Below are 22,464 nucleotides of genomic sequence, written 5' to 3'. Positions count from 1 at the left end.
ATTCCTGGAACTGCCATCAAAGGATTCAGCAAACTCATAGAATCTATATCGTGCAGGAGGCGGCCATTTGGCCCATTGAATCTGCACCGACTCTCCAACAGATCATTCATACTAGGCCCTATTCCCATAACCCGACATAGTTACCCCTAACCAACACATCTTTGGACACTAAGGGGTGATTTGGCATGGCCAATCCACCTAACCTGCAGATCTTTGGACTGTGGGACGAAACCGGAACATCTGGAAGAAACCCATACAGACTCAGGGAGGAAGTGCAAACTCCACACTGACAGTCACCCAAGGATGGAATTGAACCCAGGTCCCTGGCACTACAAGGCAGCAGTGCTAATCACTGTGTCATCCTGTATAGAAAACTTGGAAGTATTGTAAACAGTGAGGGTGGTGAACTTCAGAAGGTTGGTGGAATGCGCAGATTTGTGGCAGATTAAATTTAATTGAGAGAAATGCAAAGTGATTCATTTTCATAGAAAAAAGGTGCAGAGACAATTTGGACAATTCTAAATCGGGAGCAGGAGCAGTGGGACCTGTGGATAAAAGTGCACAAAAGATTGAAGCTGGCAGGGCAGGTTGAGAAAGAAGTAAGTAAAATATATGGGTTCCTGGGCTTTAGAAATAGACTGCAAAAGCAGGAACATTGTGTTAACCTGCATAAAATGCTAGTTCAACCTCAAGAGGATTGTATCCAGTCCAGTTCTGGGCATTACATTTTAGGAAGGATGAAAAGGCATTGGATAGGATACATATGAATTAGGAGAAGGAGTAGACCATTTGGCCCATCAATGTGCTCTGCCATTCAATAAGATCTGTTTGCTGCCTCAGCTCCACATTCAACCAATTCGGATGATCTTAGACTATCTAACTCTGCATTCAAGTTATTCAATGACCCTTGCCCCTATGGCTCCTGAATTGCAAATATTCACAACCCTCAGAGAAAAAGTTTCTTCTAATCTCTACCTTAAAACGTGTCTCATAGTTCTACTCTCTCCTACAAATGGAAACATCCTTTCAGCATCCACCCTGTCCAGTTCCTGCAGGTCTTATATCACCTCTCATTCTTCTAAACTCCAATGGGTACAGGCCCAGCCTGTCCAATATTTCTTAACAGATAACCACCCCATCCCAGGAATCAGCTGAGCGAACTTTCTCAGGATTGCTTCGAACAGATCTTTTCTAACATAAGGAGAACAAAATTTTACACGGTATTCTCGTCTGATTAGCAAGTTTGCCAATGATATTAAAATTGGCGGAGTTGCAGATAGTGATGAAGATTGTCAGGGAATACAGCAGGATATAACAAAGAACAAAGAACAACCCAGCATGGGAAACAGGCCCTTTGGCCCAACGAGCCCGCGCCACCATTTCAACAAAGCATTTTCCTACACCTACCCTGCCCCATGTGTATGTGAATGGTACCCCTAATGTAGCCAGATTCAGGGGAGAATAGTGTAGGGTCAATTTGGTACACCAATCAGCCTAAGAGCACATCTTTGGGGTGTGGGAGGAAACCGGAGCACCCGGAGGAAACCCACGCAACCACAGGGAGAATGCGCAAACTCCCACAGACACAGGCCCAAATCCATGTATCTGCACAGCTAGCAGTGATAGTCACTGAGCTGTTGTGGTGCCCGTCTGCTGGTCCAGGATTAAGCACACACAATGACACGAAGTACTAGGCCACTCTCGAAACATCCAAGAGCAGCCCACGCACGGCCCACCGTGTGCATGCCCCTCGTTTGACAACAAGGTGGACCGACACCTGTGGATTAAGAGAGACAAAACATTAACAAGTAATATTACATTTCCAGTGTTGTCCCGAGGCTCTGACCCTTTTTAATACCGTCTTCTATAACCCTCCATCCCTGTTTCACTCATGTGCCTATCATAAGAACATAAGAAATAGGAGTAGGAGTAGGCCAACTAGCCCTTCGAGCCTGCCCCGCCATTCAATAAGATCATGGCTGATCTGTCGTGGCTCAGTTCCACATTCCCACCCTCTCCCCATAACCCTTAATCCCCTCTCTTATCAAAAACCCATCAACCCGCGTCTTAAAAATATTTAGCGAGGTAGCCTCCACCACTTCAACGGGGAGAGAATTCCAGAGATTCACCACCCTTTGAGTGAAGAAGTTCCTCCTCAACTCCGTTCTAAACCGCCCCCCCTTTATCTTGAGGCTGTGCCCCCTAGTCCTACTATCCTTTCTGAGCAGGAAGAGTCTCTCCACCTCTATCCTATCCATCCCATTCATCATCTTATATGTCTCAATGAGATCTCCCCTCATTCTTCTAAACTCTAACGAGTACAAGCCTAATTTATTCAGCCTCTCCTCATAGCTCAACCCCCTCAACTCCGGCATCAGCCTAGTAAACCTCCTCTGCACTCCCTCCAAGGCCAAAATATCCTTGCCTAAGTACGGCGCCCAAAACTGCACACAGTACTCCAGCTGCGGCCTCTAAACAAGTCCAGCGTGCCTGCCTCCACCACCTTACTTGGTAGCGCATTCCATACCCCCACGACCCTTTGCGTGAAAAACCTTCCTCTAGTATCCAAATTATACTTCTCCCCCCTCACCCTTAGATCGTGACCTCTCGTAATAGTTGTCCCCAATCTAGGGAAAAGCCTGCCACTGTTGACTCTATCTATTCCCTTCATTATTTTATACACCTCTATCAGAACCCCCCCAGTCTCCTTCTTTCTAAGGAGAAGAGCCCCAGTTTTTCCAATCTTTCCTCGTAACTCAGTCCTTCCATACCAGGCAGCATCCTCCTCTGCACTCTCTCCAGGGTCTCCACGTCCTTCCGGTAGTAAGGTGACCAGAACTGGACGCAGTACTCCAAATGCAGTCTAACCAATGTTCTGTACAACTGAAGCATTAGACGACAGCTCTTATACTCTACACCCCTTCCTATAAAGGCTAGCATTCCATAAGCTTTATTCACAACCTTCTCTACCTGTGTTGACACCTTCAGAGACTTGTGCACTTGCACTGCCAGGTTTCTCTGCATTTCTATACTCTTAATCGGTCTACCTTTTATCATGTAACTCCTCCCTGCATTATTCCTTCCAAAATGCATCACCTCGCATTTGTCAGGATTAAATTCCATCTGCCATTTATCTGCCCAATATACCAACCTATCTATATCTTGCTGCGTCACCTGACAATCCGCCTCAGTATCCGCCAAACCTGACATCTTGGTGTCATCTGCAAACTTGCTGATCACACCACGTACACCCTCTTCCAAGTCGTTTATATATACTACAAAGAGAAGAGGTCCCAGTACTGAGCCCTGCGGCACACCACTGGTGACTGACCTCCAGCCAGATAATGACCCTTCCACTACTACTCTCTGTCTCCTGTTGCCCAGTAAAAAGTCTGACAACACCAGGTTTTAGTCCAACCTATTTATTTGATAATATACTCACAAGCTTTCGAGGGACACCCTCTTCGTCAGGTGAATGGAGAGTTCTCCATTCACCTGACGAAGAGGGTGTCCCTCGAAAGCTTGTGAGTATATTATCAAATAAATAGGTTGGACTAAAACCTGGTGTTGTCAGACTTTTTACTGTGTTTACGCCAGTCCAACGCCGGCATACCCACATCCTGTTGCCCAGCCAGTTTTCAATCCGTCTACCTACCTGTCCTTGTATTCCATGTGCCTTAACTTTTTCTACCAGCCTACTGTGAGGGACTTTGTCAAACGCCTTACTGAAATCCATATAGACGACATCAACGGCTTGTCCATTGTCAACCGTTTTTATCACCTCCTCAAAAAATTCTACCAGATTCGTAAGGCAACACCTCCTCTGAACAAAGCCATGTTGCGTATCCCTAATCAGATCGCAATGCTCCAAATGCTGATACATCCTATCCCTAAGAATTTTTTCCAATAATTTTCCTACCACCGATGTCAAACTCACTGGTCTATAATTACCAGGGTTATCCCTACTGCCCTTTTTAAACAGCGGTGCTACATTAGCTACCCTCCAGTCCTCTGGGACCTCACCTGTGTCCAAAGAAGAGACAGAGATTTGCGTCAGAGGCCCAGCAATCTCATCTTTCACCTCCCTAAGCAGCCTGGGATAAATGCCATCAGGCCCTGGAGCTTTATCCGTTTTAATGCTACCTAAAAACCCTAGCACTTCCTCCCTCGTAATGGATATTTCCTTCAAATGATCTACAGCTCCCTCCAAGACATTACAAGGCACCAAACCCCTCTCCTTTGTGAATACCGACGCAAAGTATTCATTCAGCATCTCCCCCATCCCCTCAGACTCGATGCATAGCTCCCCTCCTTTGTCCCTAAGAGGACCAATTTTCCCCTCTAACCACTCTCTTGCTCCTAATATAAGAGTAAAATGCCTTTGGAGTTTCCTTAATCCTATCAGCCAAAGCCATTTCATGCCCTCTTTTTGCCCTTCTAACTCCCCTTTTAAGCTCCCTCCTACTCTCTCTCTATATTTCTCCAGTGCTCTCTCTGTTCCCAGTTGTTTCGACCTAACATATGCCTCTCTCTTCTTCCTCACCAAGTCTTCAATACCCCCTGTAATCCACGGCTCTCTAATCTTGCCTTTCCCATCTTTCCTCTTTGCCGGCACATGCCTTTCCTGCAACATTATCAGTTTGCTTTTGAAAGCCTCCCACTTACCAACCGTGGACTTGCCCGCTAACAACCCCTCCCAATCAGTGTCCTTCAGCTCCCTCCTAATTTGGCTATAGCTCGCCTTCCTCCAGTTCAGCACCCTCCCCTTTCCATTTTTATCCTAAAGTAGACAGACTTGTGATCACTGTTAGCCACATGTTCGCCTTCTGCAACCTTAACCACCTGCCCCGGCTCATTACCCAACACTAAATCCAGTATAGCCCCCTCCCTAGTCGGGCTAGTTACGTACTGCTCCAAGGACCCTTCCAGCACACATTTTACAAATTCCTCCCCATCTGTACCTCCAGCTCTAGGCATCTTCCAATCCACTCCAGGAAGATTAAAGTCACCCACTACATCCACCTTATTCTTTCTACACCTATCTAAAATGCCTCTGCAAATACCTTCCTCCATTGACCTCGGGCTGTTGTGTGGCCTGTAGTATACCCCTAGCATCGTAATCTCTCCCTTTTTATTCCTCAACTCCACCCACAGTGGCTCGATCCCTAACTCCTCCATATTATCCTCCCTCTGCACTGCTGTGATGTGCTCCTTTACTAACAACGCCACCCCACCACCTCTCTTCAACCCTCCTCTGTCACACCTAAAACACTTATACCCAGGAACATTCAGCTGCCAGTCCTGCCCTTCCTTTAACCACGTCTCCGTCACTGCCACCACATCTAAATTCCTCACGAACATCAAGGCCCTAAGCTCATCCGTTTTACCCGTCACACTCCTCGCATTGAAACAGATGCAGTCCAACCCTCCAGGCCCACTTGGAACCTCCTTCCCCCTGATAATTTTCCTTTCACCCAAACCTACCCTATCACCCAACTCACTCTTGACCCCAATGTCTAATCAGCCATCAGTCTCATCCCCACCCCCCCTCCCTATTAGTTTAAACCCTGCCTAAACACTCCAGCTAACCTCCCTGCTAAGACATTTGTCCCCCTCCCATTCAAATTCTCCCCATCCCTCCTGTACAGGTGCCCTTCTCTCACAAATACTTCCCAGTGATCTACAAAAGTAAAGCCCTCTACCTTGCACCAATCCCTAAGCCATGCATTCAGCTGCATGATCTCATTATTCCTAGCCCTGCTGGTACTAGGCAGCAGCCCAGAGAATGCCACTCTGGAGGTCCTGCTCTTCAGTTTGGACCCCAACTCCCTAAATTGCCTGCGTACATCTGCCCTACTCTGCCTTCCTACATCCTTCATTCATTCTGAATGGCTGGAAAATTAGGTGGAGAAATGGCAGATCGAGTTTAATCCGGACAAATGCGAGGTGATGCATTTTGGTAGATCCAATTCGGGTGGGAGCTATGAAATAAATTGCAGAACCATCAGGAGCATAGACACACAGAGAAATCTGGGAGAACAGAACCATGGATCCTTAATAGTGGCAGTACAGGTGGAAAAGGTGAAGAAAGCATATGGCATGCTTGCCTTCATCAGACGGGGCATCAAGTATAAAAATTGGCAAATTATGTTACAGTTATATAAAATATTGGTTAGGCCACAGTGGGACTACTGTGTCTAATTCTGGTCACACTACCAGAAGGACTTGGAGCCTTTGGAGAGAGTACAGAAAAGGTTCACCAGGATGTTGCCCGGTATGGAGGGTATTAGCTATGAGGAGAGATTGAATAAACTGGGATTCATCTCCCTGGAAAGACAGACTGAGGGGTAACCTGATAGAAGTCTATAAAATTATGAGGGGTATAGATTGGGTGAACAGTTGGAAGCTTTTTCCCAGGGCAGAAATGACAATTACAAGGGGGTAGAAGTTCAAGATAAGGGGGCAAAAGTTCAGTGGAGATGTGCGGGGGAGTTTGACTTATTACACAGAGGGTGGTGGAGCCCGGGAATGTGTTGCCAAGTGAAGTGGTTGAGGCACATTTAAGAATTACCTTGATAGGCATATGAACAAATGAGGTATAGAAGGGCATAAGTGGGTGGTCTAGATAGGGGAACATGATCAGTGCAGGCTTGGAGGGCTGAAGGGCCTGTTCCTGGAATGTACAGTTCTTTGTTTTGTTCTAGCTGTGATCTCACCAGTGCTCTGTAGAGTGCTATTTTTATATTCTTCTTGCAATAACCAACAACATTCCAGATGCCTTCCTAATTGCCTGCAATACCTGCACACGAACCTATTGTAAATCGGGGGAACAATCCGAGGATACAGGGTAGACTGTTTACAGCAGAGATGAAGAGAAATCTCTTCACCCAGAAGACGGGCAGCCTGTGGAATTCACTACCACAGAATATGTGTATAAGATGTTGAGAGGTATAGATTGGGTGGATTCTCAGAGGCTGAAACGGTTGCTACGAGAGGACAAGTTTAAGGTGCTGGGGAGTAGGTACAGAGGAGATGTCAGGGGTAACTTTTTCACTCAGAGGGTGGTGAGTGAGTGGAATCGGCTGCCGTTGGTGGTGGTGGAGGAGGCAAATTCGATAGGGTCTTTTAAGAGACTTCTGGATGAGTGCATAGGACTTAATAGAATTGAGGGTTATAGGCTGATACCGGAGTTGAGGGGGTTGAGCTATGAGGAGAGGCTGAATAAACTGGGCTTGTACTCGTTAGAGTTTAGAAGAATGAGGGGGAAGAGTCTCTCCACCTCTATCCTATCCATCCCATTCATCATCTTATACGCCTCAATGAGACGTATAAGATGATGAATGGGATGGATAGGATAGAGGTGGAGAGACTCTTCCCGCTCAAAAAAGACAGGAGGACTAGGGGGCACAGCCTCAAGATAAAAGGGGGGCAGTTTAGAACGGAGTTGAGGAGGAACGTCTTCACTCAAAGGGTGGTGAATCTCTGGAATTCTCTGCCCGTTGAAGTGGTGGAGGCTGCCTCGCTAAATATTTTTAAGACGCGGGTTGATGGGTTTTTGATAAGAGAGGGGATTAAGGGTTATGGGGAGAAAGCGGGAAAGTGGAACTGAGCAGCGACAGATCAGCCATGATCTTATTGAATGGTGGGGCAGGCTTGAAGGGCTAGATGGCCTACTCCTGCTCCTATTTCTTATGTTCTTATTATGTTCTTAGGTAAGCCTATTTGGTAAGGATATGATCGGCGCAACTTGTGGACCAAAGGGCCTGTTTGTGCTGTAGTTTTTCTATGTTCTATGCTCTAATGTAGTTGAGGCCAAAACATTGAATGTTTTCAAGAAGCAGATATAGCACGTGAGACAAAGGGTATCAAAGGATATGGGAGGAAGGTAAGATCAGGCTATTGAGTTGGATGATCAGCCATGATCATAATAAATGATGGAGCAGGGTCGAAGGGCTGAATAGCATTCTCCTGCTCCTATTTCATATGTGCCAGGATTACCAAATGCATCATACCTAGAGCTCTGCAACCTCTAATTAAGTAGCATAGGTAAATTCACATTTTCCCAAATTATGCTGCATCTGCCAGATTTTTCCCTCGTCACTTAACCTGTCTTTATTCTGACTTTTTCTTCATAAATTTCCTACCTTTGTGCCATCAGTAAATTCAGCAACAATACATTCAGTTCCTCTGTCCAAGTAATTGATATCAATTGCAAAGAGTGGAAGCCCCAGCACTGATGCCTGTAGCACTCCATTAGTTCCATGTGGGACTAATTCCCAGTTCTCTGGGAGGCAAGAGAGGTGATTGCAGAGCCTCTGGCTCTGATCTTCAGGTCATCGTTGGTCTCAGGTATACCGGAAGATTGGAGGATAGCGAATGTTGTCCCATTGTTTAAGAAGGGGAACAGAGACTTCCCCGGGAATTATAGACTGGTGAGTCTTACTTCTGTTGTGGGCAAGGTTTTAGAAAAAATTATTAGGGATAGGATTTATAGTTATTTGGAGAGTAACGAAATGATTGGAGACAGTCAGCACGGTTTTGTAGCAGGTAGGTCGTGCCTTACTAACCTTATTGAGTTTTTTGAGAAAGTGACCAAAGAGGTGGATGAGGGAAAGGCAGTTGACGTGGTATATATGGATTTTAGTAAGGCGTTTGATAAGGTTCACCATGGTAGGCTTCTGCAGAAAGTGCAGATGTATGGGACTGAGGGTAATCTAGGAAATTGGATCAGGAATTGGCTAGCAGATAGGAGACAGAGGGTGGTGGTTGATGGTAAATATTCGTCATGGAGTTCAGTTACGAGTGGTGTGCCTCAGGGATCTGTTTTGGGGCCACTGCTGTTTGTAATTTTTATTAATGATCTGGATGAGGGTATACTTGGGTGGATCAGTAAATTTGCTGATGACACCAAAGTCGGAGGTGTGGTAGATTGTGAGGAAGGGTGTCGTAGTTTGCAAGGTGACTTAGACAGGTTGCAGAGCTGGGCCGAGAGGTGGCGGATGGAGTTTAATGCGGAGAAGTGTGAGGTAATTCACTTTGGTAGGAATAACAGATGTGTCGAGTATAGGGCTAACGGGAGGACTCTGAATAGTGTGGATGAACAAAGGGATCTAGGTGTATGTGTACATAGATCCCTGAAAGTAGGGAATCAAGTAGGTAAGGTTGTTAAGAAGGCATACGGTTTCTTGGCGTTTATTGGTAGGGGGATTGAATTTAGGAGTTGCAGTGTCATGTTGCAACTGTACACAACTCTGGTGCGGCCGCACTTGGAGTATTGTGTGCAGTTCTAGTCCCCACATTATAGGAAGGATGTGGAGGCTTTGGAGAGGGTGCAGAGGAGGTTTACCAGGATGGAGGGGAGGTCCTATGAGGACAAACTGAGGGATTTGGGGTTGTTTTCGCTAGAAGGAAGGCGGCTAAGAGGGGATCTTATTGAAACATATAAGATGATTAGAGGTTTAGATAGGGTGGATAGTGATAGCCTTTTTCCTCGGATGGAGAAAGCTAGCACGAGGGGGCATGGCTTTAAATTAAGAGGGGGTAGTTATAGGACAGATGTCAGGGGTAAGTTCTTTACCCAGAGGGTGGTGAGGGATTGGAATGCCCTGCCTGCTGCAGTTGTAAATGCGCCTAGTTTGGGGGCGTTTAAGAGATCCATGGACAGGTTTATGGATGAAAAGGGACTGGTTTAGGTTAGAGGGTCATTGTTTTTTAACTGGTCGGCGCAACATCGTGGGCCGAAGGGCCTGTTCTGCGCTGTAATGTTCTATGTATGTGGCCAATCCAAACACGGCCTGTTTATGGTTTTGTTTGCCCGCTAGCCAGCTAATCCACTTTCTTTGCTGATAGTTGGCCCCGACACCATGAGTAGTGTGAGGAAAAGATTCACCTGAATGACGCCACAAAACCTGGTGGGAATGTGGATGGTGTGGAAGATGTAAAGAGGCTTCAAGATGATTTGCACAAGTTGAGTGAGTGTGAAAATACGTGGCAGATACAGAACAATATGGATAAATGTGAAGTTATCCAATTCAGACAGAGAAACAGAACTGCAGAGTATTATTTAAATGGAGATAGTTTGCTAAACACTGATGTTCAAAGGGACATGGGTGTCCTAGTACACCAGTCATTGAAAGGTACAGCAAGTTAGGAAGATAAATGACACGTTGGCCCTCATTGCAAGAGGACTTTTGTACAGATGCAGCTGTGCAGGGCTTTGGGTACACTGCACCTGGAATATTGTGTGCAGTTTTAGTCTCCTTAGCTGAAGGAGAATATACTTTCACAGAGGCAGTGAAGGTTCACCAGACTGATTCCTGGGATGGCTGGATTGTTGTATGATGAAAGATTGGGTCGATTGGGCCTGTATTCACAAGAATTTAGAAGAACGATAGGGGATTTCATTGAAATATATAAAATTCTGACAGCACTGGACCGACTAGATGCAGAAATGTTGTTTCCCCTGGCTGCGGCGGTGAGCATGGGGTCATAGTCACAGGATATGGGCGAGGCATTTAGGACTAAGATGAGGAGAAACCTCTGCACACAGGTGAGTGAACCAGTGGAATTCTCTGCCACAGGAAGCTGTGGAGGTCAAGTCACAGAACGTAGTGAAGCAGGAAATCGAATTCAAAACTCTAAAAGTGTCAAAGAGAGAGCATGGGAGTTTAGTGTTGAGATAAAGGATCAGCCATGATTATATTGAATGGCGGAGCAGTCTCAAAGGGCCGAATGGCCTATTCCTATTTTCTAAGTTTAATGGTCCCAGGGAAGATAGAAAGATTGGAGAAATTGGGGCTATTTTTCTTGGAGAAGAGAAAATGATGAGATTTGATAAATGTGTTCAAAATCATGAGGGGTCTGGACAGAGTAGATAGGGAGAAACTGTTCATGTTGTCAGAATGGTTGAGAACCAGAGGGCCAGTTAAGACGCGCACTGCCCCGGGCGCACGCAGCTTCAAGCTTACCTTTCAAATGCAATTGGATTATTATCTAAAGGGAAATAAATTCCAGGATTTCAAGGAATAGGCAACAGAATGGGATTACATTCATTTTTCTTCCAAAAAGAGATGGTACAGACATGATGGGCAGAATGACCTCCTTTGGTGCTATAACACAATCTATGGTTCCAGGTGGCAGCTACTGCCTTGCTTCACTCAGTGTTATAAGGGAAGCTGCTACATGCCCAGCTATTATCTCAGTAGTGATGTGGGGACTGACCTTAGGGTGTTTCAGGTTCTTTTAGACAATAAGAAATCAGATATCTTACCCTGATCACTGAGAGCTTTGATCCTGCAAACTGTAATCTGGCAAGTTCTCTGATATATGCTGGTGCCTGTACAGAAAACAGATTAGAATAGAAGCCTTAAGTTAATTATAATTAATCCAACAATCTAACCATCTCTCCGTGACATTACAATCACTGAATCTCTTGACGTTCAATGGGATTACCATTGCTGAATCCCCACTGTCAACATTCTGGGGGTCACCATGGACGAGAATCTGAACTGCACCTAGCCATATAAATACTGTGTGGTTACAACAGCAGGTAAGAGGCTGGAGGTCACTCAACGAATAACTCACTTCCTGACTCCCCAAAGCCTGGCCACCACCTACAAGGCACAAGTCAGCACTGTGTTAAAGTTCAGTTAAAGTTTATTTATTAGTCTTACTTGTGTAAGGTTTAAATTAACACTGTCATGAAGTTACTGTGAAATCCCTCTAATTGTCACAGTCCAGCGCCTGTTCACGTCAATGCACCTAACCAGCACGTCTTTCAGACTGCGGGAGGAAACCTGAGCACTTGGAGGAAACCCAGGGAAGAACATGCAAACTCTACGGACAGTGACCCAAGCCGGGAATCGAACCCGGGTCCCTGGTGCTGTGAAGCAGCAGTGCTACCCACTGTGCTGCAATACTCTCCATTGCTTGGATGAGCGCAGCTCCAACAACACTCAAGAAGCTCAACACCATCCAGGACACAGATGCCCGCTTGATTGTCACCACATCCACAGGCATGCAATCCTTTCACCACAGATGGACAATGTGCATCTACAAGATGCAATGCAGCACTCACCAAGATTCCTTAAGCAGCACCTTCCAAACCCACAATCTCCACCACCTCAAAAGATATAAGCAGTGAAAGCAGTAGAAGTCACCATGTGCCAGTTCACCTCCAAACCACTCACCATCTGACTTGGAAATATATTGCCGTTCCTTCACGGTCACTGGATCAAAATTCTGGAAGTCCCTCCCTAATACATTGTGGGTGTACCTACACCACATAGATTGAAACAGCTCAAGAAGGCAGCTCACCACCAGCTTCTCAAGGGTAATTAGGGATATGGACAATAAATGCTGGCCTAGCCAGTGATGCCCATATCCCATGAACAAAGAAAAACAAAAATCCAGATCTAAGTTGATAACTAATGAACCACAAATTATGGAATGAAGTAAATCTCAAAGACTCTCTAGAACCTGGCAGACACCAGCTTTGCTGTCTCTCACTAAATCCCAACAACCCATAAGCTTGTCTTCAGATTCATATCTAACTACGTAAAAACATCAATCACTGGACACAGCAACAAAAAACATTTCAACCAGACTTTTAAAGGGATTAGCTACATTTCTTGTCAGAACTTTGTTTTTACAGCACCTACTCCCAGTTTTCACCACAGCAATCATTCCTACAGGGAGCACATCTCACCATACCACATACACTCTGGCTTGCAGCCTGCCCCCACACACTCCCCGGTCCTCACACTGCCCCCCATACCTCCTGGTTCTGCACCAGCACGCAGTACCCACAATACTCCAATCACATTCTGTAGTGTGAATATTACTCCAAGCAGGTGCAATAACATGAAGTATTGCACTTGTACTAAACTTGAGTGCTTTACAGAGTTAGGAATTTTTAAGTCCCACAATTAACCAAAGTTTTGAATCAATCACATCTCCATTTGTCTCAATCCACAAGACAATCTGTATTCCCTTACCCGGAAGAGCTTCTGAGAGTGTTTAATTAAAAACGCTGTTCCGTTATTTAATTTGGTGATGTTTCCTTGAAGGTCAGCAGCCATCAACTGTTAGGTGCAGAGAAAGATGAAATGAAATCAGCAGAAAAGGACAGGTAAAGACAAAGATCAAATACAACAAATAATTGAATAAGTCAGTACATCCAAACTAGAAAATGCTGGATCTTATGCTCTATGTGTGATCTTTGCAACATCGCTGGAAATATATCAGCACTGCTGCCTCACAGCACCAGGGACAGGGACCAGCTTGGGTCACTGTCTATGTGGAGCTTGCACGTTCTCCCCGTGCCTTCATGGCTTTTCATGGATGCTCCAGTTTCCTCCCACACTCCAAAGGTGTGCAGTTAGGTTGATTGGCCATGTTAAATTGCCCCTCCATGTCAGAGGGATTAGCAGGGTAAATGCATGGGCTTACAGCAATAAGACCTGGGTGGGATTGTTGTCAGTGCAGACTCAATGGGCCAAATGGCCTCCTTCTGCACTGTAGAGATTTTATGATTCTATATGTGAAGGTACATGACATTAGAAAGAGTCAGTGAGATGTTTTAATGTCTCTGAAGTCAGTGTGGGAGGATATTGATTTCATTCTCAAAGACAGGATGAGGTTACTCACAGCAGACTTAAGTCTAAATTCTTGCTTTCGGGCATCAAAAATAAAATTAAGTTGGAGAATACAGTGCATTCAGAGGTTGTCAGATGTTACTTTTAAAAGCAGTTAGTCTCTTTGCCTATGTGAAAATAATCAAATGAGGATTGCCATTAAATCAAGGAGAAGCCTACTTACATTCTTTGGCCAGAGAATGTGTGGAGCAAACATTAGTGCCAGGTTGTAGGCAGTCATCTTGTTTCTGTCCTGGTGTTTGGCTGTTTGGTACAGTAGATCCAACAGTAACTTCAGCAGGTTGCGATTGGGTGAGGGCAGCAACAGGAAGAGGAGCTGAAGGGCTTCGATTTGGCGCTCCTTGTCAGGAACAAGCTTCTTTCCCTTCGTATCAAATACCATTAGATCTAACAGGAGAAAACCAATTACACATTCCAGAACCAGACACCCAGGAACATCACTTTCAGAAATGACTTGCCATTAAGTATCTAAGGGGAGATAGTGACATAATCGGGGGGGAATTAGTAAGCCAGAGACTCAGGGTACTGCTCGGGGGACCCAGGTTCGAATACCACCTCACAGATGATGAACTTTAAATTCATTAAGAAATCTGGAATGAAAAATCAATGACCATGACGCCTAGGCTGATTGGTGTAACAAATTGTCCCTAAATTATTCTCCCCTTAATCTGGTTTCCAATGGGGGTACCATAAGCATAGACATGGGTCAAGGGTGGAGGAGGAAAAGCACATTGTTAAAATGGCGGCGCGGGCTCGTTGGGCCGAAGGGCCTGTTTCCCATGCTGTGTTGTTCTTTGTTCTATGAAGCCATTGTTGATGGTCATAAAAGCCATCTGGATCACTAATGTCCTTTATTGAAGGAAATCTGCCATGCTTATCTGGTCTGGCCTACAAGCCACTCAGTTCAAGGGCAATCTGGGTTGAGTTCGAAATGTTGGCCTAGCCAGTGATATCCACATCTCATTAATAAAAAACAAACCTAGCCTTCACACAAACACACACGTGCACACTGCTTCCTGTATCTGCCTCCCCCGTCTCTCACACACATACGCATGCACACAGCTGCTTCCTGTAACTGTTCATGCATGCGTGTACACGCATGAGAGGATGTAAGTAGTAGAGTTGATGAGGAGCCGCCAGTGGTCTATTTGGACTTCAAGGCGACTTTCTAAACTCCCACATAAGAGATTAGTGTGCAATGTTAAAGCACATATGACTGTGGATATAGAAAACTGGGAATCAGGTAAGAAACAAAAGAGTAGAAATAAAATGGCCTTTTTCTGAATGGCAGACAGTGACTAGTAGCTATAAATTGAAGGAATGAGCAGAGACCTCGGTATCCTCGTACACCAGTCACTGTAGGTAAGCATGCAGGTGAAGCAGATGGTAAAGGCAAATGATATGTTAGTCTTAGAACAAAGAACAAAAACAGCCCAGGAAACAGGCCCTTCGGCCCAATGAGCCCGCGCCGCCATCCCAACACCACCAGTTCCCCCCTCCACCCATGAACCTTGTCTAATGTTTTATGGCCATCCACATTGAGGGAAACTAATTTAGGGACAATTTATTACTGCCAATCAGCCTAACAGCACATCTTTGGGGTGTGGGAGGAAACCAGAGCACCCGGAGAAAACCCACGCAAGCACGGGGAGAATGCGCAAACTCCCACAGACACTGGCCCAAATCCATGTGTCTGCACAGCAATCAGTGATAGTCACTGAGCTGTCGTCTTGCCCAGTATCTGGTCCAGTCTAGGCACACACTAACGACATGAAGCACTAGGCCAATCTCGAACAACCAAGAGCAGCCCAAGTACAACCCATCGCGTGTATGCCCCTCGTTGGACACAAGGCGGACAGACTTGAAACCTGTGAATGAAAAGAAGGAAAAAAAGTGAGCAGATTAGAGTACAAGATTGGGATGTCCTGCTGAAATTATACATGGCCTTGGTGAGACCACACCTGGAATTTTATGTGCAGGTTTGCTTCTCCTTACCCAAGGAGGGATGTTCTCACTCTTGACAGTGTGCACAGAAGGTTTATCACCCTGATTCCTGGGATGGCAGGACTAATGTATGAGAAGCGATTGAGTTGGTTAGGATTGCATTTGTTGGAGTTCAAAAAAAAAATGAGTGGGGCGATCTCATAGAAACCTATAAAATTCTAACAGGACTAGACAGGGTCGATGCAGGAAGGATGCTCCTAATGAGGCTGTCCAATACCAGGTCACAGACAGAGTCACAGACATTTACAGCATGGAAACAGACCCTTAGGCCCAACTTGTCCATGCTGCCTTTTTGTTTAAGCCCCGAGGCTAGTTCCAATTGCCCGCATTTGGGCCATATCCCTCGATAGCCATCTTACCCATGTAACCATCTAAATCCTTTTTAAAAAGCAAAATTATACCCATCTGTACTATTACCTCTGGCAGCTTGTTCCAGACACTCACCACCTTGAGTGAAACAAATGCCCCTCTGGACCCTTTTCTGTCTCTCCTCTCTCACCTTAAAACTATGTACTCTAGTTATAGGCTCCCCTACCTTTGGGAAAAGATATTGACTATCCAACTAAACTGTGCCTCTCATTATTTTATAGGCCTCTACAAGATCACCCCTCAGCCCTCTACACTCCAGAGAAAAAAATCCCAGTCTACCCATCCTCTCTTTATAACTCAACCATCAAGTCCTGTTAACATCCTGGTAAGTCTTTTCTACACTCTTTCTAGTTTAATAATATCCTTTATTTAATAGGGTGACTAGAACAGTACACAGTATTCCAAGTGTGGCCTTACCAATGACTTGTACAACTTCAACAAGATGTCCCAAGTCCTGTATTCAATGTTCTGACTACTGAAACCAAGCATGCTGAATATGTTCTTCACCACTCTGTCCACCTATGACTCCACTTTCAAGGAGCTACGAACCTGTACCTCGGATCTCTTTGTTCTATAACTCTCCCCAACGCCCTACCATTAACCGAGTAAATCCTGCCTGGTTCAATCCAACAAAATGCATCACCTCTCATTTATCTAAATCAGGGGTCTCCAAACTATGGCCTGTGGGCCGCATCCGAGTCGGAGTTTGGAGACGGCTGATCTAAACTCCATCTGCCATTCGTCAGCCCACTGGCCCAACTGATCAAGATGCTATTGCAATCTGAGATAACTTTCTTCACTGTCCACTATGCCACCAATCTTGGTGTCATCTGCAAACTTACTAACCATGTCTCCTACATTCTCATCCAAATCATTAATATAAATGACAAATAACAGCGGACGCAGCACCAATCCCTGAGGCACACTGCCGGTCACAGGTCTCCAGTTTGAAAAACAACCTTCTACAACCACCCTCTGGCTTCTGTCATCAAGCCAATTTTGTATCCACTTAGATACCTCATCCTGGATCCCGTGAGATTTAAGCTTATGCAACAACCTCCCATGCAGAACCTTGTCAAAAGCTTTGCTAAAGTCCATGTAGACAACATCAACAGCACTGCCCACAGGTATCTTCTTGGTTACCCCTTCAAAAAACCCAATCAAATTTGTAAGACATGATTTTCCATTCACAAAGCCGTGCTGACTGTCCCTAATCAGTCATTGTGTTTCTAAATGCCTGTAGATCCTGTCTTTCAAAATACCTTCTAATATCTTGCCCACCAGGGTAAGATCACTGGCCTGTAGTTCCCACGCTTTTCCCTGCAGCCTTTTTTAAACAAATGCACAACATTTGCTACCTTTCAATCTTCAAGCGCTTCACCTGTGACTATTGATGATTCAAATATCACTGCTAGGGGACCCACAATTTCCTCCCTAGCCTCCCACACTGTCGTGAGATACACTTCATCAGGTCCCGGGGATTTATCTACCTTGATGCGCTTTAAGACTTCCAGATGTCATAGTCCGAGGATTACTGAAATGAGGGGAAATTTCTTCATCCCGAGAATGGTAAATCTGTGGAATTCTCTATTATAAAAAGCAGTTGAGGCCAAAACATTGTATGTTTTCAAGGAGTCAGAGATCGCTCTTGGGATGAAAGGGATCAAAGGATATGGCAGGGGGAATGGGATGAAGTTACTGAGTTGGATGATCAGCCATGATCAGGCTCACACATACATGGATTGCTGTACTCTGTACCTGCTATTTTGAGATGAGCATTATAATGTCTATGACTGAGGAGAGGTTCTGGTAGTTCTCCGAGGAACATTTTCAACAGGGTTGCCACATCATTTGGATGAAACTCTCCGGAATCCAGATTTACATCTGTGCCGCTGTTCAAAGCGTCTTTCAGGGACTGCAGTCGGACACTGTTCCCTGGAATACGGAATAAACCCTCCACATGGAGATCTGTGGTAGAGAACAAGGGAAATAAGGTTGAAGAGTTAGTGATATGATGAAAATGAAGATGTGAACAATAGAAACACAGATCAAGTACAAACAGATTTTTTTAATGGCAAAAATTCAATGTTAATTGATCAGAGATATGTAATGTGTGATCAGGATTAGGAAGGATTCTGATTTACGATTGCAGTAAAAGAATCATTTTTAAATTCTCCTAGATTCTCAGTTTATTTCAGTTATGTAAGATTGCTGCACAGCATAAATGTCATTGGGAGATTGTGTCTGATTAAAGGCAGCACGTGCCAGTATGGAGCTATTGAGGAGACAACACAGAGACTTTAATGTCAGCTCAAGGTTTTGCTTCTCAGTGCAAAGACAGATAGGAAAGGATTGAGGGCAAGGGAAAGGGGAGGGGGCAAGATGAGTTGGATGATCAGCCATGATCATAATGAATACTGGAGCAGGCTTGAAAGGCCGAATGGCCTACTCCCAGTCCTATATTTTATGTTTCTAAGATAGAGGGGGGAAGTTAAGCTGGAAAAGGTAGAGTTGGGCAAAAATTAAAAGGAGAGAAGAGCAAATATGAGGGAGATGGAGAGAGAGGGAGGAACAGGTGGGGGGGTTTGAAACTAGATTGGCAGGGGTGTGGGAACCCAAGGGCTAATTCAGAGCAGGGAACAGGACTTGAAAAATTAGTGATTCTGAAAGACAGAAGAAGCACAGGTTAAACGTGTATAGCAGAGGAAATCATTAACAGGTAAATTTGTAAATGCAAGGAGTACACCAAATTAAGCTGATGAGCTGAGAGCAGATATATACACATGGCATCATCAATATCACAGAAACTTGGCTTAAAGAGAGGCACAAATGGCAAGTGACCACCCCTGGCTATACAGTTTTCAGCCACGGTAGGTTGGGGAATAAATAAAAAGGTAGAGGTGTAGCCTTATTGGTTTAAAAAAAAATCAATTACTGACGCGAGAGGAATGGTAAGAACAAAGAACAAAACAGCACACGATTAGGCCCTTCGGCCCACCAAACCTGCGTTGATATGTCATTTCTATCCCTCTAAATATACAAAATTAAGTGTCAAATGACGTCTTATGGATTGAGCTCAGAAATAAAAAGGGAACAGCTAGGAGTGTCTATCAACCCCGAAATAGTGGGAGGGAGTCAGAAGTGCAAATCTGTAGGAAGATGTAATACCCTAACAATGCTAGAGGTTGGGAGAATTAAAGAAATGGCAGAGAAACTGAATTGGTAGTTTGTATCAGTCTTCATGGTGGAAGACATCAGTAACATGCCAGAACTTCAGGGGCAGACTCACTAAGGAGAAGGTGCTAGGGAAGCTGAAAGTGGATAAATAATCCGGACTGAATGGACTACACTCCAGGGGTCTGAAGGAGATAGCTGAGGAAATTGTGGAGATATTGGTGGTGATCTTTCAGGATTCACTGGAGTCAGGGAAGGTCCTAAAGGACTGAAAAAAGACTAATGTAACACCCCTGTTTAAGAAAGGAGTGAGGCAGCAAATGGGAAATTGCAGGCCAGTTAGCCTGACCTCGGTCATGGGTAAGATCTTGGAATCCATTATTAAGGATGAAATTACGGAGCACTTGGAAGTGCATAATAAGAACATAAGAAATAGAAGCAGGAGTAGGCCATCCAGCCCTTCGAGCCTGCCCCGCCATTCAATAAGATCATGGCTGATCTGTCGTGGCTCAGTTCCACATTCCCGCCCTCTCCCCATAACCCTTAATCCCCTCGCTTATCAAAAACCCATCAACCCGCGTCTTAAAAATATTTAGCAAGGTAGCTGCCACCACTTCAACGGGGAGAGAATTCCAGAGATTCACCACCCTTTGAGTGAAGAAGTTCCTCCCCAACTCCGTTCTAAACCGCGCCCCCCCCACCTTTATCTTGAGGCTGTGCCCCCTAGTCCTACTATCCTTTCTGAGCAGGAAGAGTCTCTCCACCTCTATCCTATCCATCCCATTCATCATCTTATACGTCTCAATAAGATCTCCCCTCATTCTTCTAAACTCTAACAAGTACAAGCCTAGTTTATTCAGCCTCTCCTTATAGCTCAACCCCCTCAACTCCGGCAGCCTAGTAAACCTCCTCTGCACTCCCTCCAAGGCCAAAATATCCTTGCGTAAGTACGGCGCCCAAAACTGCACACAGTACTCCAGCTGCGGCCTCACCAATGCCCTATACAGCCGCAGCAAGACCTCCCTACTTTTATATTCAATCCCCCTCGCTATGAAGGCCAGCATCCCATTCGCCTTCCTGACATGCTAAAATAGGACTGAGTTAGCATGGCTTCATCAAAGTGAGGTCATGTCTGACGAGTCTGTTAGAATTCTTTGAGGAGGTAATAAAAAAGTTAGACAGAGAGCCAGCAGACGTGATTTATTTGGGTTTCCAGAAAGCCTTTGACAAGGTGCCTTGCAGGAGGCTGCTAAATAAACTCAGAGCGAATGGTGTTAGAGGCAAGGTATTGGCATGGATAGAAGATTGCTTGACAGACAGAAGGCAGAAAATGGGATAAAGGGGTTCTTTTCAGAATGGCAGTGGGTGACTAGTGGCGTTCCACAGGGTTCAGTGTTGGGACCACAACTTTTCACTGTATACATTAATGATCGGGAAGATGGGACTAAAGGCATGGTTGCTAAATTTGTGGATAAGGCATAGAGTCATAGATGACCTTGTTGATCCTTAAGAGGCCCTACTCTCTCCCTAGTTACTTTTTTGCCCTTTATGTATTTGTAGAATCTTTTGGATTCTCCTTTGCCTTATCTGCCAAAGCAATCTCTTGTTCCCTTTTTGCCCTCCTGATTTCTCTCTCAACTCTACTCTAACGACCTCTATACTCTTCAAGGGATCCAATTGATGCCAGCTGCTTATGCACGTCAAGTGCCTCCTCCTCCTTTTTGACCAGGGCTTCAATATCCCAAGTCATCCCGGATTCCCTACTTCTACCAGCCTTGCCCTTCACACTAAAAGGAATGTGCTTACTCTGAACCCCGGTTAACACACTTTTGGAAGATTCCTACTTACCAGATGTCCCTTTGCTTGCCAACAGACATTCCCAATTAATTTTTGAGCGTTTCTATCTGATACTATCAAAATTGGCCTTGTGCCAATTTAGAATTTTAACTTTTGTGCCAGGCTTATTCTCCATAGCTATCTTAAAACTAATGGAATTATGGTCACTGGTCCCAAAGTGATCCCTCACGAAAACTTCTATCACCTGTCCTTTCTTATTCCCCAAGAGGAGGTCAAGTTTTGCCCCCTCTCTAATCGAGCCATCCACATACTGAATGAGAAATTCCTCCTGAATACACTCAACAAATTTCTCTCCATCCAATCCTTTAATACTATTGGTGTCATAGTCATAGAGACTTACTGCACAAAAACAGGCCCTTTGGCCCAACTTGTCCATGCTGCCTTTTTTTTAAACCCCTAAGCTAATCCCAATTGCCTGCATTTGACCCATGTCCCTTTAAAACCCATCTTATCCATATAAGTATCTAAGCGCTTTTTAAAAGACAAAATTGACTGTCCCAGTCAATGTTGGGAAAGTTATTTATGGTCATCTACGTGTGGATCCACAAGAAATGGGTGAGATCCTAAATGAATAATTCTCATCAGTATTTTCTGTTGAGAAACATAAGAACATAAGAAATAGGAGCAGGAGTAGGCCATCTAGCCCTTCGAGCCTGCCCCGCCATTCAATAAGATCATGGCTGATCTGTTGTGGCTCAGTTCCACATTCCCGCCCTCTCCCCATAACTCTTAATCCCCTTGCTTATCAAAAACCCATCAACCCGCGTCTTAAATATATTTAGCGAGGTAGCCTCCACCACCTCAATGGGCAGAGAATTCCAGAGATTCACCACCCTTTGAGTGAAGAAGTTCCTCCTCAACTCCGTTCTAAACCGCCCCCCCTTTATCTTGAGGCTGTGCCCCCTAGTCCTACTGTCCTTTCTAAGCAGGAAGAGACTCTCCACCTCTATCATTTCCATCCCATTCATCATCTTATATGTCTCAATGAGATCTCCCCTCATTCTTCTAAACTCTAACGAGTATAAGCCTAGCTTATTCAGCCTCTCCTCATAGCTCAACTCCGGCATCAGCATGGACGTTACAGAATTTGGGGAAATAAACAGTGAAGTCTTGAGGAGTGTACATATAACAGAAAAGGAGGTGCTGGAAGTCTTAAAGTGCATCAAGATAAATAAATCCCTGGGACCTGATGAAGTCTACCCAGAACGTTGTGGGAGGCTAGGCAGGAAATTGCAGCTCCCCTAGCAGAGATATTTGAATCATCGAAAGCCACAGGTGACGTGCCTGAAGACTGTAGAGTAGCAAATGTTGTGCCTTTGTTTAAGAAGAGCTGCAAGGAAAAAACCTAAAGTCTATAGTGGGTAAATTGTTAGAAGATATTCTGAGAAACAGGATTTACAGGCAT

The 22,464-nt window shown here is 45.0% G+C and overlaps 1 protein-coding gene across 1 annotated transcript in view; it reads right to left on the bottom strand.

Annotated features, from left to right (window-relative positions):
• Positions 1-22,464, bottom strand: part of arhgap19 (Rho GTPase activating protein 19) — a 60,199-nt gene that overhangs the window by 22,156 nt on the left and 15,579 nt on the right. The window contains exons 4-7 of the mRNA XM_080206009.1: positions 17,787-17,996; positions 13,819-14,042; positions 12,996-13,082; positions 11,270-11,335 (exon numbers count right to left, since the gene is read on the bottom strand). Of these exons, the coding sequence (XP_080062135.1) occupies positions 11,270-11,335; positions 12,996-13,082; positions 13,819-14,042; positions 17,787-17,996 (587 nt within the window). The remainder of the gene's footprint in view (positions 1-11,269; positions 11,336-12,995; positions 13,083-13,818; positions 14,043-17,786; positions 17,997-22,464) is intronic.

This window comes from Carcharhinus amblyrhynchos, chromosome 17 (genome assembly GCF_965287045.1).
Source record: "Carcharhinus amblyrhynchos chromosome 17, sCarAmb.v2.hapA, whole genome shotgun sequence".
NCBI lineage: Eukaryota > Metazoa > Chordata > Chondrichthyes > Carcharhiniformes > Carcharhinidae > Carcharhinus > Carcharhinus amblyrhynchos.
The sequence above is the reverse complement of the archived record's forward strand: the minus strand, read 5'-3'. Positions and strand labels throughout refer to the sequence as shown.